This window comes from Mobula birostris, chromosome 29 (assembly GCF_030028105.1).
Source record: "Mobula birostris isolate sMobBir1 chromosome 29, sMobBir1.hap1, whole genome shotgun sequence".
In the NCBI taxonomy this organism is placed as follows: Eukaryota; Metazoa; Chordata; class Chondrichthyes; order Myliobatiformes; family Myliobatidae; genus Mobula; species Mobula birostris.
In genome coordinates, this window is record NC_092398.1 from 5,163,403 (window position 1) to 5,180,141 (window position 16,739).

Below are 16,739 nucleotides of genomic sequence, written 5' to 3' on the forward strand. Positions count from 1 at the left end.
ACATCCCCCTTGAACCTATCCCCTCTCTCCTTCAATGCATGCCCACTGGTATGAGACACTTCTACCCTGGGGAAAAAGATACTCTCTGTTCACTCTATCTATGCCTCCCATCATCTTATAAACCTCTATCAGATCTCCCCTCAGCCTCCGACACTCCAGAGAAAACAACCCAAGTTTTTCCATCCTCTCGTTATAGCACATGTCCTCTAAACCAGGCAGCATCCTGGTGAACCTCTTCTGCACCCTCTCCAAAGCTTCAACATCCTTCCTCTAATGGGGCGACCAGAACATGGAACATAGAAATCTACAGCACATTACAGACTCTTCGGCCCACTATAGTAGACCATGTAACCTAGTCTAGAAACTGCCTAGAATTTCTCTATCGCATAGCCCTCTATTTTTCTAAGCTCCGTGTACCTATCTGAAAGTCTGTTTAAAGACACAACTGTATCTGCCTCCACCACTGTCGCTAGCAGTGCATTCCACACACCTACCACTCTCTGTGTGAAAAACCTACCCCTGACATCCCTTCAGTCCCTATTTCCAAGCAGCTTCAAACTATGCCCCCTCGTGTTAACCATTTCAGCCCTGGGGAGAAAACCTCTGGCTATCCACACGATCAATGCCTCTCATCATCTTATGCACCTCTGTCAGATCACCACTCGTCCTCCGTCGCTCCAAAGAGAAAAGGCCAAATTCACTCAACCTATTCTCGTAAGGCACGCTCTCCGATCCAGGCAAAATCCTTGTAAATCTCCTCTGCACTCTGTATAGTATCCACTGTATGCAATACTCCAGATGTGGCCCAACCAGAGTTTTATAAAGTTGCCTTGTGACAGATATTCTGCAGAGGAAGCTAAGGTCCTGTAACGTTTTCTTTTTTTATATATATATCGGCTCTCTAGGATTTCGACTGAATGCATCTTCATGGCCGATGTTCTTGCTGAAGACTTTAAGTGGGGCAGAAATGGCACCAGGCAGGATATTTCACAAGGTAGGCATTCTTTCTTGGATATTTCCGAGGTCTGTATTTGGCCCTCAACCCCAATTCTACTGCCTTCTCCTCATAACCTTTGACAACTTTACTAATCAAGAACCAATCACTGACATTGTGTGCAAATGTTTCCCCAGGCACTCCTATCGCCATCATTTCCTGAAGCAATTCCTTTGAAATTGTTGTGGGTGTTCGGGCCTGCCTAGTCACTGTGTAGCGATCTCTGTTTATTCAGCGTGTGACAATCTGTTGTTCATTGTGGGCAAGCTACATGGCATTGGAATGTTCAGCAAAGAATACAGCAGGATATAGATCAGTTGCAGATATGGGCGGAGAAATGGTAGATGGAGTTTAACTCGGCCAAATATGAAGTGTTGCACCTTGGGAGATCAAATGTAAAGAGATAGTGCACTATTAAGGAACAGAGGGTCCTGGAGCTCCCTGAAAGTGACTACAGAGATTGATAAGGTGGTCAAGAAGGCATATGGCATGCTTGCTTTTACTAATCAAGGCACTGAGTTTGTAAATTGGGAAGTTATGTTGCAGCTTTAGGCTGCATTTGGAGTTGTGCATAAGGCTCTGGTCTCTCCACTGTAGGAAGGATGTTGAGGCTTTGGAAAAGGTGCAGAAGAGGTTTACCAGGATGCTGCCTAGTTTAGAGGATATGTGCTATCACGAGAGGCTGGATAAACTTGTTTTCTCTGGAGCGGTGGAGGCTGAGGGAGGATTGGATAGAGGTTTATAAGATTATGAGAGGCATAGATAGAATAGGCAGGGAGTATCTTTTGGGCACGTGGCCAAGTGGTTAAGGCATTGGGCTAACGTCCTGAAGGTCATGAGTTCGAGCCCCAGCCGAGGGAACGTGTTGTGTCCTTGAGCAAGGCACTTAATCACACATTGCTCTGCGACGACACTGGTGCCAAGCTGTAGGGGTCCTAATGCCCTTCCCTTGGACAACATTGGTGTCGTGGAAAGGGGAGACTTGCAGCATGGGCAACTGCCGGTCTTCCATACAACCTTGCCCAGGCCTGCGCCCTGGAGAGTGAAGACTTTCCAGGCGCAGATCCATGGTCTCGCAAGACTAACGGATGCCTTTACTTACTTTATTTTTTCCCAAGGTTGAAATGTCTAGAAGGCATGCATTTAAGGTGAAAGGGGATAATTTCAAGGAGATGTGAGGGGCAAGTTTTTTAAACAGAGTGATGGTAGAGGCAGGAACATTCGAGGCTGTTAAGAGATGTTTATATAGGCACATGAAAGTATGCCTATGGACATTGTGTAGGCAGAAGGGATTAGTTTAGTTGGCCGTTTGATTACTAATTTAATTGGTTTAGCCAAAGGTCCTCATGGGCCGTTGTATGTAACGCCTCCTGTGCCTTTTATGGGAAACATTTTTGTCCAGGTTTACCTGTTAGAATTGAATCAATTAGGTTTATTAAGACTATGATGAATAAGAGCTGAATTAGGCCATTTGGCCCATCAAATCTCTACTATTTCATCATGATTTATTTTTCCTCTCAACCCCATTCTCCTGCCTTATCCCTGTAAACTTTGACACCCTTAATAATCAAACTATTAATCTCTGTTTTAAATATACCCGATGACTTGGCCGTCCATAGACATTGTGGCAATGAATTTCTCAAATTCACCATCCTCTGGCAAAAGAAATTCCTCCTCATCTCTGTTCTGCATTATTGTCCTTCTATTCTGAGGCTGTGCCCTCTGCTGTAGACTCTTCTGCTGTTGGAAACGTCTTCTCCATGTCCACTTCATCTGGGCCTTTAAATATTCAGCAGGTTTCGGCGAGATCTCGCCCATTCTTCTAAACTCCAGTGAGTACAGACCCAGAGCTGGAAAGTGCTGCTTATACATCAGGCCTTTCTTTCCTGGGATTATTCTCATGAACCTCTCCAATGCCAGCACATGCTTTCTTAGATTCGAGGTCCAGAACTGCTAACAGTACTCCAAATGTGGCCTGACCAATGCCTTATAAATCTCAGCATTATATGCTTGATTTTATATTCTAGTCCTCACAAAATGAGTGCTAACACTGCAATTGCCATCAGTGCTACCAACTCAACCTGCAAGTTAACCTTTTAGGAAATCCCACCTTCGGACTCCCAAGTTCCTTTGCAGTTCTGATTTGGTCTCTCTGATGCTGGGCCTGTTTTCGTGCTGGATAATTCTGACACTATGAAAGCCAACTTCAGGAATCTTAATGAGTTCCTCAATGTAAACTTCGAGCGTTTGTAAATTTTTCTGGTGGTCTTTGAGCTCTTGGTAGTCTACACACACACCCTCCGCTGTCCCGTGTACACAATTGTTCAGACCTCTCTCTCCACTCCCACCCTGGGCACACTGCATATGGTAACCTGTTCTAGTCATGCTGATGTGCAAGGTTTAAATTCAGTTGTGGTCTTGAGAATCAGAATCGGGTTCATTATTACTGACACGTCAAGAAATGTGTCGTTTTGTGGCAGCAGTACGGTGCAATACACACAATCACTTGATTGCCGCTTTATTCAGTACACTTGCTCGTTAACACAAATATCTAATTACCAATCATGTGGCAGCAGCTCAATGCATAAAAGCATGAAGGAATGGTCAAATAGTCATAGTCATACTTTATTGATCCCGGGGGAAATTGGTTTTCGTTACAGTTGCACCATAAATAATAAATAGTAATAGAACCATAAATAGTTAAATAGTAATATGTAAATTATGCCAGTAAATTATGAAATAATTCCAGGACCAGCCTATCGGCTCAGGGTGTCTGACCCTCCAAGGGAGGAGTTGTAAAGTTTGATGGCCACAGGCAGGAATGACTTCCTATGATGCTCTGTGTTGCATCTCGGTGGAATGAGTCTCTGGCTGAATGTACTCCTGTGTCCACCCAGTACATTATGTAGTGGATGGGAGACATTGTCCAAGATGGCATGCAACTTGGACAGCATCCTCTTTTCAGACACCACCGTGAGAGAGTCCAGTTCCATCCCCACAATATCACTGGCCTTATGAATGAGTTTGTTGATTCTGTTGGTGTCTGCTACCCTCAGCCTGCTGCCCCAGCACACAACAGCAAACATGATCGCACTGGCCACCACAAACTCGTAGAACATCCTCAACATCGTCCAGCAGATGTTAAAGGACCTCAGTCTCCTCAGGAAATAGAGACAGCTCTGACCCTTCTTGTAGACAGCCTCAGTGTTCTTAGACCAGTCCAGTTTATTGTGAATTCGTATCCCCAGGTATTTGTAATCCTCCACCTTGTCCACATTGACTCCCTGGATGGAAACAGGGGTCACTGGTACCTTAGCTCTCCTCAGGTCTACCACCAGCTCCTTAGTCTTTTTCACATTAAGCTGCAGATAATTCTGCTCACACCATGTGACAAAGTTTCCTACCGTAGCCCTGTACTCAACCTCATCTCCCTTGCTGATGCATCCAACTATGGCAGAGTCATCTGAAAACTTCTGAAGATGACAAGACTCTGTGCAGTAGTCCGAGGTGTAAATGGTGAAGAGAAAGGGAGACAAGACAGTCCCCTGTGGAACCCCAGTGCTGCTGATCCCTCTTTCGGACACTCAGTGTTGCAAGCATACGAGGTTCACATTGTTCAGACCAAGCACCAGAATGGGGGAAAAAATGTGATCTATGTGACTTTGATCATGCAATGATTGTTGGTGCCAGATGGGGTAGTTTGAGTGTCTCAGAAACTGCTGACCTCCTGGGTTTTTCCCCTCACAGAGAATGGTGTGAACAACAAAAAGATATCCAGTGAGTGGCAGTCCTGTGGGTGGAGAGACCTTTTTAATGAGGGAGGTGAGAGGGGAACAGCCAGACAGGTTCAAGCTGACAGGAAGGTGACAGTAGCTCAAATAAACACACGTTACAATAGCAGGTGTGCAGATGAGCCTCTCTGAACGCACACCACATCGGATGTTGAAGTGGATGGGCGACAGCAGCAGAAGACCACAAACATACACTCAGTGGCCACTTTATTAGGTACAGGAGGTATCTAATAAAGTGGCCACTGACTGGCATAATAAACTATAAATTACAATAAAAATCAGGTTTAGTATCACCAGCATATGTAGTGAAACTTGGTGTCTTTCAACACATGACAGTCCCGCCCTCCCTGGAATTAACCCAGTGAACCTACGCTGCACTCCCTCCATAGCAAGAATGTCCTTCCTCAAATTTGGAGGCCAAAACTGCACACAATACACCAGGTGGGGTCTCACCACGGCCTTGTACAACTGCTCCTATACTCAACTCCCCTTGTTATGAAGGCCAACATGCCATTAGCTTTCTTCACTGCCTGCTGTACCTGCCTGCTCACTTTCAGTGACTGATGAACAAGGTCATAATTATTACCCTTCAACCATCCGGCTCTGGAATCTTGCTCTCTCACCTCAACTCTGGACTGATCCCTCAACATATGGATTCTCTTTCAAGGACTCTATAACACATGTTCTCAATATTATTTATTACTTATTTATTGTTATTTTTTTCTCAGCTCAAGCACATAAAACCTAAGGTACGGGCATCACCAAGCACACTCATTTCTTAATTGTTAGGAACTTTCGGACCATTCTAGTGGTGTTTAGTATTGTGTCTTTCTGGAGATTTACATAAATATTGCTGTATAGTTCTAATAGTTTAATGCTATTGTGTTCTGACTTTGATATGATACCAGTTGTGGATATTACTATTGGGACAATGTATACCCTGTTCATATTCCATAGTCTTTCAATTTCCTCTTTTAACTCAGTATATATTTGGAGTTTTTCACTTATTGATATCTGCATGTTATGTGTGTTTGGAATGACTATCTATTAAGTAAGTTGTTCTTGCTTGTTTATCCTGTATTATTATATGTGGATGGTTGTTATGGATTGTCCTATCTGTAACAACCAATCATTCGTAATATCATTTGTGGGACTCTGACTCTAAAACTGGATCAGGCTTGGATTTATAGTTTAATAGTTAAATAGTTAATAGATTTATAGTTAAACCTTAGTATGGTTTCTTTCTTTAATGAGTTCATATTTTAAAGGAAGATTTTGGTCAATGATGTTTGCCACTTGATTGTGCCTTTGTAAGTCATGAGATTGAGTTAAACTGCTGCAGGATCCTGTAATGTGTTGGATGTTTCCAGTTTCTCTTGGTATTTTCTGCATTTATCATATTGGAATTTGTTGGTCTTTTATTATTTTTTTTTCAAATTTTATTTCTGGAAAAGTTTTGACAATTTTTTGTGTTATCCATCTGGTCATGTATTGTTGCAAGGAACCTATCTGTTTCTGGGACGAGGTCTCCAACAATAATAATATTGCTATTGTAATGGTTTTCTTTGTGTATTTGCACAATTATTTATTTTTTGCAGATTGGCAGTTTGTCAGTCTCTGTGTGTCGTTTTTCATTGATTCTACTATATTTTTTTGTTCAACTGTGAATGCCCACAAGAAAATAAATCTCAGGAGTGTATATGGTGATGTATATGTACTCTGGTAATAAATGGACATTGAACTTTGAGCCTTTGATCAGCCTTCGTGTGCTGTGTCTTCCACAGGAGCCACCTTCACCCCCGCAGAACTACTACAAAGTGGGGATGAAACTGGAGGCGGTCGATAGGAAGAACCCGCACTTTATCTGCCCCGCAACGATCGGGGACGTGAGGGGGTCGGAAGTGTTGGTGACGTTTGACGGCTGGAGGGGAGCTTTCGATTACTGGTGTCGCTACGATTCTGGGGACATCTTCCCCGTGGGATGGTGCTCCATGACTGGAGACAACTTACAACCTCCAGGAACCAAGGGTAAGTCTTGCATCTTACCTGAGAACAAAGGTGGTGGGACTGTCGTGACTTTGTGGTCACACTCACTCAAAAAGAGTTACCGTCAGAGAGTTTGTTTTTCAAATAAAGCTCGATACCAGACTTCAAGTGGCAAATCATTTATTTTCACGTGATATCATCGAGATTAACATGCATGGAACTCTGAGTTACAGTTTGTGTTTATATCTTAGTAGCAAACAGGTGAACAAACTCCCCATTAGCAAGGCAAAGAGTTGATCTGTGACTCATCCATTTACCCTTATCTTGTGCAGCTTTGTTATCGCTGTAATGAAAGGTTTTGGCCAGGACTATAATCTTAGTTATGTAGACTTGGAACTTAAATTGGAAAACAGGATGTCTACAAGGTCACAAAGCTTTTAGCAACATAACCCTCTTAACTCTCTATTAAAAATGTTGCTGCAACTTTACAAAACCGCTGGTCAGGCTGCACTTGGCATATTGTGTGTTGTTCTGATTGCCACATTAGAGAAAAGATGTGGTTGTGCTGGAGAGAATACGGAGAAGATTCACCAGGACATTGCCTGGGTTGGAGCATTGTGAGGAGAAATTAGATATACTGAACTTATTTATTTACTGATTAGATTTAGATTAGATTAAATTCAACTTTATTGTCATTGTGCCGAGTACAGATACAAAGCCAATGAAATGCAGTTAGCATCTGACCAGGAATGCAAAGAATAGTGTTATTTACAAAATAACTGCGAATAAAAAGTAAGTGCTACAGCACACAAATATAAAAGTACTGAGACAGTACAATACGGATGCAATACTGCTAGCGCTGTGATGTGAGGTTTAGCAGGGTCACATCCTCAGGGAAGGAGCTTTTCCTGTGCCTGCTGATGCGGGACCGGAGGCTCCTGTAGCGCCTACCGGATGGGAGGAGAGTAAAAAGTCCATGGTTAGGGTGAGATGCATCCCTGATAATGCTTTTCGCCCTGCCCAGGCAGTGTTTATGGTAGATATTCTCAATGGTGGGCAATTGGGTGCCGATAATCTGCTGGGCAGTTTTCACCACACGCTGGAGTACTTTGTAGTCCGATACGGGACAATTGCCATACCACGCTGAGATACAGTTGGTGAGTATGCTCTCAATGGTACGGCGGTAAAAGTCCGTCAGTATCCTGAGCTTTCTTGATGCTCCGCAGGAAATAAGGGTGCTGTTGCGCCTTTTTGATCAGGATGGAGCAGTTCAGGGACCAGGCTGAGATCCTCGGAAATGTGGACACCAAGGAATTTGAAGCTATTTGAAGGATTTGAGATATAGCATGTAAAAGAGCCTTCCGGCCCTTTGAGCCTTGCCACCCAGCAAACCTCGACTTCACCCTAGCCTAGTCACAGGACATTTTACTTTGACCAATTAACCTACCAACTGGTACATCTTTGGACTGTGGGAGGAAACTGGAGCACCCGGGAGAAACCCACACAGTCACAGTCTCCTTACAGGCAATGTCGAGAATTGAACCAGGGTTGCTGGTACTGCAATGCGTTGTGCTAACCATTTTGCAACAGTGCCATCCTGATTTCCCTGGTGTGAAAGGGGCCAATCAATTACCTGATAAGATCTCCTTCTGAGAGGCATAAGTAAGGTAGATAGTGAAGCTCTTTTTCCCATGGTAGGTGAATCAGAGCACAAAAGAGCAAAGAGCTAAGAAGATATTTTAGAGAATCTGCTGGGGTTATCTATTGTATCCAGTGTTCCTGATGCAGCCTCCTCTACATTGGTGGGACCTGACATAAATTGGGAGAGCGCTTCATCGTGTACCTCTGCTCAATCTGGAACCTCTCAGTAGCCAAACATTTTAATTCAGCTTCCCATTCCCATTCCGACATGTTGGTCCATGGCGTCCATCTTGTGCCACAATGAGGCCGATCTTGGGGTGGAGGAGCAACACCTTATATTCTTTCTGGGTAGCCTCCAACTTGATGGCATGAATATCGATTTCTCTTCCTGGCAAAAAAACATTCCCCCCCCCCCTTCTTCTTCTGTTACCCACTCTGGCCTTTTACCTCTTCTCACCTACCTGTCACCTCCCCCGGGTCTCTTTCTCCTATGATCCACTCTCCTCTCCTATCAGATTGCTTCCTCTCCAGCCCTTGACCTTTCCTAACCACCTGGCTTCACCTATCACCTTCCAGCTAGCCTCCTTCACCTTCCCCCACTTCTTTATTCTGGCATCTTCCTCCTTCCTTTCCAGTCCTGAAGGAGGGTCTCAACTCGAAAAATGACTGTTTATTCATTTCCGTAGATGCTATCTGACCTGCTAAAATCTCCCAGCATTTTGTGTGTGTTGCTTTGGATATCTGGCATCTGCAGAATATCACAACCCCCTACCCCTTCTCCTGTGGTCCGCTCTCCTCTCCTATCAGATTCCTTCCTCTCCAGCCCGGCGTCACCTATCACCTTCCAGCTAACCTTCTTCCCCTCCCCCCACCTTTTTATTCTGGCGTCTTCCCCCTGATTTCCAGTGCTGATGAAGGGTCTCAGCCCAAATGTCATCTGTTTATTCCCCTTATAGATGCTGCTTGACCTGCTGAGTTCCTCCAGAGTTTCCTGTGTGTTGTTTTTGAATTTCCAACATCTGCAGACTTTCTCGTCTCCATGACTCTTGTTTGTTTGAATAATTGGAATGTTCTCCCATTTGCACATGGAAGTACTGCCACATCTTTTGCATCCACTGAAGAGATTAAGAAGGCCTTGGTTTAGAATGCCTTTGGAAAAGGTGGCAAAATTGAGAAAGCACCCCAACACGGGCTTGTCCACCTTGCATTCAGTGCCTGTTATTCCAGAGTGGGACTTGAACCCATTCACCTCTGTCTCCCAGGTGAGAGAGTGACCAGAAATGACCCGAGAGTGTTCAAGGTTCTAAGCTCTGATCTCCTGACTAGTGTGGTTCAAGCATTTCCTCATAATGTTTCTGCAGTTTTGACGCTTGGCACAAGATGTCACCACTTAGCCTGACAGCAACTACAATTGTGCTTATTTTGTCCTCGGTATTAAACGTTTGAAACCAGTGGAGTAACCTTTGAAGGTGAGCGAGAGCTTATTGATGTTGTTTTATTATTGTACATAGTCACGGGAAAGTACAGCACAGAAACAGGCCCTTCAGCCCATCTAGTCCCTGATGAACCATTTAAACTGCCTAGTCCCATTGACCCGCACTGGGACTACAGCCCTTCATATCCCTACCATCCACGTACCGATCCAAACTTCTCTTAAACATTAAAATCGAGCTTGCATGCACCACTTGCGCTGGCAGCTCGTTCCACACTCTCACCACCCTCTGGGTGAAAAAAATTTCCCTCCTGTTCCCCTTAAAGTTTTCACCTTCCACCCTTAACCCATGACCTCTAATTGTGGTTGCACCCAACCTTAGTGGAAAAAGCCTGCTTGTAGGTAGATCCGACATCTTTCCTGTAGGTAGGTGACCAAAGCTGCACACAATACTCCAAATTAGACCTCACCAACGTCTTATACAACTTCAACATAACATCCCAACTCCTGTACTCAGTATTTTAATTTATGAAGTCCAATGTGCCAAAAGCTTTCTTTATGACCCTATCTACCTGTGATACCACTTTCAATGAATTATGGACATGTGTTCTCGTATCCCTTTGTTCTGCCACACTGTTCAGTGCCCTACCACTCACTGTGTAAGACCTACCCTTGTTGGTCCTAGCAAAGTGCAAAACCTCAGTCTTGTCTGCGTTAAATTCCATCTGCCATTTTTCCAGCTGGTGCAGATCCTGCTGCAAGATCTGATTGTCTTCCTCACTGCCCACTATTCCCACAATCTGGGTGTCATCCACAAATTTGCTGATCCAGTTAACCATATTAGTCATCCAGATCATTGATATAGACGACAGACAACAACAGACCCAGCACCGATCCCTGTGGCACTCCACTAGTCACAGGCCTCCAGTCAGAGAGGCAACCCTCTACTACCACTCTCTGGCTCCTCCCACAAAGCCAATGTCTAGTCCAATTTATTACCTCATTCTGGATGCCAAGCACTTGAACCTTCTTGACCAATCTCCACGCGGGACCTTGTCGGACTATTCTGATACTTACCATTGGGCAGGAGGTACAGGATCCCAGCTCCCTGTGTTATACCGTACTCCGCAGTGCCCTGCTGTTCATATGACAATAAACTCCGTTCGACCCAAAGGGCCATGGTGAAGGTGAGAATGGGCAATGACTTCAGGAGTTTCCTGAAGACGTCACTGCGCCTCTCCGTGTCAGATCCATCAACCAATAGAGTGATCGAAGGGTTAAAATCATTCATTTCTTCATTCAGCAGCAGCCCAAGTTTTAATGATTTGGTTGCTGTGGTAATGCTCAGGAAACTAATATTGTGGCACAGTACTCTGAAGCAGAAAATTATCCCAGGGGTCTGGCTGTGCTTTATGGTTTGGGGTTTAATTGTTGTTTTAAGTGCCAAAGCATTAATAATCAGACTAGAAACCCTACATGGATGGAATATAAAGATTTTGCAACACACATAAAAATTGCTGGTGAATGCAGCAGGCCAGGCAGCATCTCTAGGAAGAGGTACAGTCGACGTTTCGGGCTGAGACCCTTCGTCAGGACTAACTGAAAGAAGAGATAGTAAGAGATTTGAAAGGGAAGGGGGAGATCCGAAATGATAGGAGAAGACAGGAGGGGGAGGGATGGAGCCAAGAGCTGGACAGGTGATTGGCAAAAGGGATAGAAGATCTTGGGACAGGAGGCCTAGGGAGAAAGAAAAGGGGGAGGGGGAGCCCAGAGTATGGGCAAGGAGTTATAGTGAGAGGGACAGAGGGAGAAAAAGGAGAGAGAGAGAATAAATAAATAAATAAATAAATAAATGAGGGATTGGGTATGAAGGGGGAGGTGGGGCATCAACGGAAGTTAGAGAAGTCAGTGTTCATGCCATCAGGTTGGAGGCTACCCAGACGGAATATAAGGTGTTGTTCCTCCAACCTGAGTGTAATATAATATAAAGATCTTGCATTGGTTACACAAGGATTGTGGATATTAATCCTTCAAGTGTACAATAAGATTTCTTCTGGAAGACTGGTATTGATTTGGTGCAATTCTGGGGTCTAAATGGTGCATCTGTACTCAGTGGCTACTTTATTAGATACCACCTGCTAATATTAAAGTGGCCACTGAGTGTATGTTCAATGTCTTCTACCATAACCCATCCGCTTCAAGGTTTGGCGTGTCGTGTGTTCAGAGATGCTGTTCTGCACACCGCTGTTGTAACGTGTGGTTATTTGAGTTACTGTCACCTTCCTGTCAGCTTGAACCAGTCCAGCCATTCCCCTCTGACCTCTCTCATTAACAAGGGTGTTTTCACTCATAGATCTGCTGCTCGCTGGATGTTTTTGTTTCTTGTACCATTCTCTGTGAACTTTAGAGACTGCTGTGCGTGAAAATCCCAGGAGATCAGCAGTTTCTGAAAATCTCAAACCACCCCGTCTGGCACCAGTAATCACTTCATGGTCAAAGTCACTTCAATTGCATTTCTTCCCCATTCTGATGTTTGTCCTAAAAGCAACTGAACCCCGAGACCATGTCAACATACTTTTATGCATTGAGATGCCACTGCATGATTAGATATTTGCATTTTCGAGTCAGAGTACTTAATAAAGTAGTCGCTGTGTGTAGGTGGAGTAAAATTCCTTCTGGCGCTGCACTTCAGCATGAAGTTCTCTTGCCTCTGAGATAGACGTTTGAGAGAGTTCAAGCCCCACATGAGGAGCTTGATCATAAAACTCTTGTACAATGTTGAGGGAGCACTCCACTGCCAAGTGTATCTTCTTCCAGATGTGATGTGGACTATGACAGAACTTGCTTTCTCGTCTAGAGACACAAGAGCCAGCAGGTGTCGGAATCTAGGGTTAGAATCTTCTTCTCGGGTGCATCACAACCTGGTATGGAAGTTGTCCTGTCCAAGACCGAAAGAAGCTGCAGAAGATCGTGAACACGGCGCAGCACGTCACACAAACCAATCTTCTGTCCTTGGACTCACTTTACACCACACGCTGTCGGAGCAGTGCTGCCAGGATAATCAAGGACACGACCCACCCAGCCAACACACCTTTCCGGGAGAAGGCTCAGGATCTTGAAGACTCGTGTGGCCAGATTTGGGAACAGCTTCTTTCCAACTGTGATAAGACTGCTGAACGGATCCTGACCCAGATCTGGGCCGTACCCTCCAAATATCCGGACCTGCCTCTCTTTTTTTTTTTTGCACTACCTTACTTTCCCTTTTGCTATTTTCTATTTATGATTTATAATTTAAATTTTTAATATTTACTAGTTTTTACTATTTTTAATATTTAATATTTGTAATCCAGGGAGCAGAAAGCGCAGAATCAAATATCGCTGCAATGATTGTACGTTCTCGTATCAATTGTTTGGCGACAATAAAGTATAAAGTAGCATCTGGAGCATCACAAATCTGCTGAAGGGATTCGGTGGGTCGAAGAACATCTGTGTGGACATTTCAGGTTGAAACTATTTGAGGCCCACCAACATTGTTGGTTGATCTGTGGAGCTCCTCCAGCATTGGTCTGTTTGTTCCTTTCTCATCTTCTTAGGGCCGAGGAAGACTTGGCTCTGTTCCAGCTCTGTGGGTTATGAGGTGGCTGATGCCGATATGAGATCTGTGGAATGGAATCAGACGAGACTACGCTTGCTGGAGTCTGGAACGACCTGTGCTTATTTGACACGCTCCCCTCCAAACTCCTTTTTATTCAAAGTTCAAAGTGCATTTATTATCAACTATGTATATAATCTAATCTAGTCTATACATTATACAACCTTGAGATTCGTCTCCTAACAGGCAGCCCCAAAACAAAGAAACCAGAAAGAACCCATTACAAAAAGAAGACCATCAAATACCCCATTTGCAGAGGAAAAAACATATCCTGCAGACAATAAACGTAAGCAAATAGCATACAGAACTGAAGTCCACAAAGAGGATGTGTCCAGCGACCCTTAGTTCAGCAGAGGGCAGAGCAATGAGCTGAACTGGCCTGCGACACCCTGACCTTTACAATCTGGCCCAGCGCCTAAGCCGCCGTCCAAAAATCGGGTTCAATTGCCTTAATTCGCTCTGGGACGTAATCCCTGCCACCTCGATTCAGCCTCTACCCAACCTTTCCAATTTGGCCCGGCACTTAAACTGTTATCCGAGCATCAGGTTCAGTCGTTTCGATACGGTCTGGGGCCTGGACCCCGCTGCCTTGATTTGGTCTGTACACGAATTTTCTGACTCAACCCGGCGCTTAAATTGATCGAACAGCGGGTCTTCCTCGCTCTCGGCGATGGGCCCAGTGCCTCGCCTCAGTCCTCTGCCACATCAAATTACCTCGAGGTCCAAAGGGAAATAACGGACTGCTGCTCCTATTGCTCCGCGGTGATCGATTTCAAGAAAAAGAGTGATCAACAAAGTATTTAGTTGTTTTCCTTGTTTCTGCGGCCACCAACCAGAAGTCACTGAGATTCACCAACTTAAACCAAATTCTTCCCCTTCATATCCAGACCTGATGAAGGGTCTCAGCCCGTAACTTTGACTATTTATTCTCCTCCTTAGATGCTGCCTGACCCGCTGAGTTCCTGCAGAATTTTATGTCTGTTCCTCTCACTTTCCAGCACCCGCAAAATCTCTTGTGCCACATTCAAGGACCTATGGATGTGAACTTCAAAAGCTTCCTACACACTGCAACAGTGAGGACGTGAATCTTTGAAACACTCGCTGATTTTACTTGTATTTGATTCAAAATTATTATTGATCTTTTTTGAGATACAGGGCCCTCCTGGCCCTTCCAGCCACACAACCCAGCAACCCCCGATTTAATCCTAATCACAGTACAATTTACAAAGACCAATTAACCAACCAATCGGTGTGTCTTTGGACTGTGGGAGGAAACCGGAGCATCTGAAGGAAACTCATGTAGTCACGGGGAGAGCATACAAACTCCTTACAGGCGGTGATGGGAGCTGAACCAGGGTCACTGGTACTGTAAAGTATTGTGCTAACCACTATGCTACCAAGGATTTGTGCTCTGGCATTTATCCAAACGTATTTGGAACAGTGAGCGAGCACCACGGCCCTCAGAAACCATGATGGGCTTCATCAGAGCTGCTTTTGGACCTTTGCCCATGGAACAAACAAAGAGAGTACTTGTTGCCTTCCCTTTCCTAACAGTTCAAAGTTTTACTGTGAGCCAGGCTCCTTTGACATAGTTTAAACAGGTCCTGCTGAGCAGGTGGCATCCCTCATGCACTCAAAGTCTTTTTATCAGGTCCTGGCCCCAGGTTTAGCAAGTTGGGGCTTTTCTCTTTAGGATTAAGGTGGATTGGAGGTAACTTTATTTATTTCAATATTGAAAGTTCAAAGTAAATGTTACTTTCAAAGTACATATATGTCACCATATACAACCCTGAGATTCATTTTCCTGTGGGCATACTCAGCAAATCTATGGAATAGTAACTACAACAGGATGAATGAAAGATCAACCAGAGTGCAGAAGGCAACAAACTGTGCAAATGCAAATATAAATAAATATCAATAAATAATGAGAACATGAGATAATGAGTCCTTAAAGTGAGATCATTGGCTGTGGGTAACATATCAATGGATGGGCAAGTGAGTGTAGTTATCCCCTTTTGATCAAGAGCCTGATGACTGAGGGGTAGTAACTGTTCTTGAACCTGGTGGTGTGAGTCTTGAGGGTCCTGTACCTTCTACCTGATGGCAGCAGCGAGACCACGGCCTGGGTGGTGAGGATCTCTGATGATGGAAGCTGCTTTGCTGCGACAGCGTTTCATGTCGATGTGCTCAGTGGTTGGGAGGGCTTTACCTGTGATGTACTGGGCCGAATCCACTTCCTTTAGTCGGATTTTCCATTCACAGGCCGTAGTGTTTCTTCACCCGGCTGCAATGCGTTCCAGTCAGTACACTCTCCACTTGTCAATGTTTTAGTTGTCATGCTGAATTTCCTTGGACTCCGAAGGCACTGCCATGCTTTATTTGCAGTTGCCTTTACCTGCTGGGTCCAGGACAGGTTCTCTGAGAAAGTAACAGCCAGGAATTTGAAGTTGCTAAGCCTCTCCACGGCTGATCCTCCAACTAGGGTGTGGCTCACGGACCTCTGGTTTCCGTCTCCTGAAGTCAATAATCAGCTCCTTGGTCTTGCTGACATTGAGTGCGAGGTTGTTGTTATGACACCACTCAGCCAAATTTTCAATCTGCCTCGAGGTACAGCACGATAACAAGTGCTTCCAGGCCACGGAATCCAAGCCCCCAACTACACCCATGTGACCATTTAACCTACTAACCTGTACATTTGCTGCGTTGAGTTATTCCCTGATCTTGGTAATTCATTGTCAAACGTTTCATCATTATATGAGGAGACATCATCAGTACACTCTTCACTGGTGGTGTGTCCTCCGAATGCTTGGTTTTTATATACTTCTTGAATAGCTGATTGGTCCTCATTACAGAAACACAATTGTGACATAAGAGGGGTCTTGTCACTGATGGGTTGCGTGGCGAACTCCGTGCGTTGTGGTCTGGAATTTTGCCCATGTGGGTTTACAAATAGAATCAAGGTCTACATAAAAGTTGCTGCTGAACGCAGCAGGCCAGGCAGCATCTCTAGGAAGAGGTACAGTCGACGTTTTGGGCTGAGACCCTTTATCAGGACTTCGTCCTGATGAAGGGCCTCGGCCTGAAGCATCGACTGTACCTCTTCCTACAGATGCTGCCTGGCCTGCTGCGTTCAGCAGCAACTTTTATGTACGTTGCTTGAAATTCCAGCATCTGCAGATTTCCTCGTGTTTGTTGAGGTCTACGTGTCTGTTTACAGAATTGTTTGAGGAAAACTACGCTTCT

General features: G+C 44.7%; 1 protein-coding gene across 3 annotated transcripts in view; it reads left to right on the forward strand.

Moving 5' to 3' along the window:
• The window catches only part of LOC140189928 (polycomb protein SCMH1-like), a 219,880-nt gene that overhangs the window by 125,339 nt on the left and 77,802 nt on the right, over positions 1-16,739 (forward strand). For 2 of the 3 annotated variants that reach the window (XM_072246274.1, XM_072246275.1), the window contains 2 exons: positions 906-994; positions 6,570-6,813. In XM_072246274.1, the coding sequence (XP_072102375.1) occupies positions 906-994; positions 6,570-6,813 (333 nt within the window). The remainder of the gene's footprint in view (positions 1-905; positions 995-6,569; positions 6,814-16,739) is intronic. The other variant, XM_072246276.1, reaches the window with a different exon arrangement.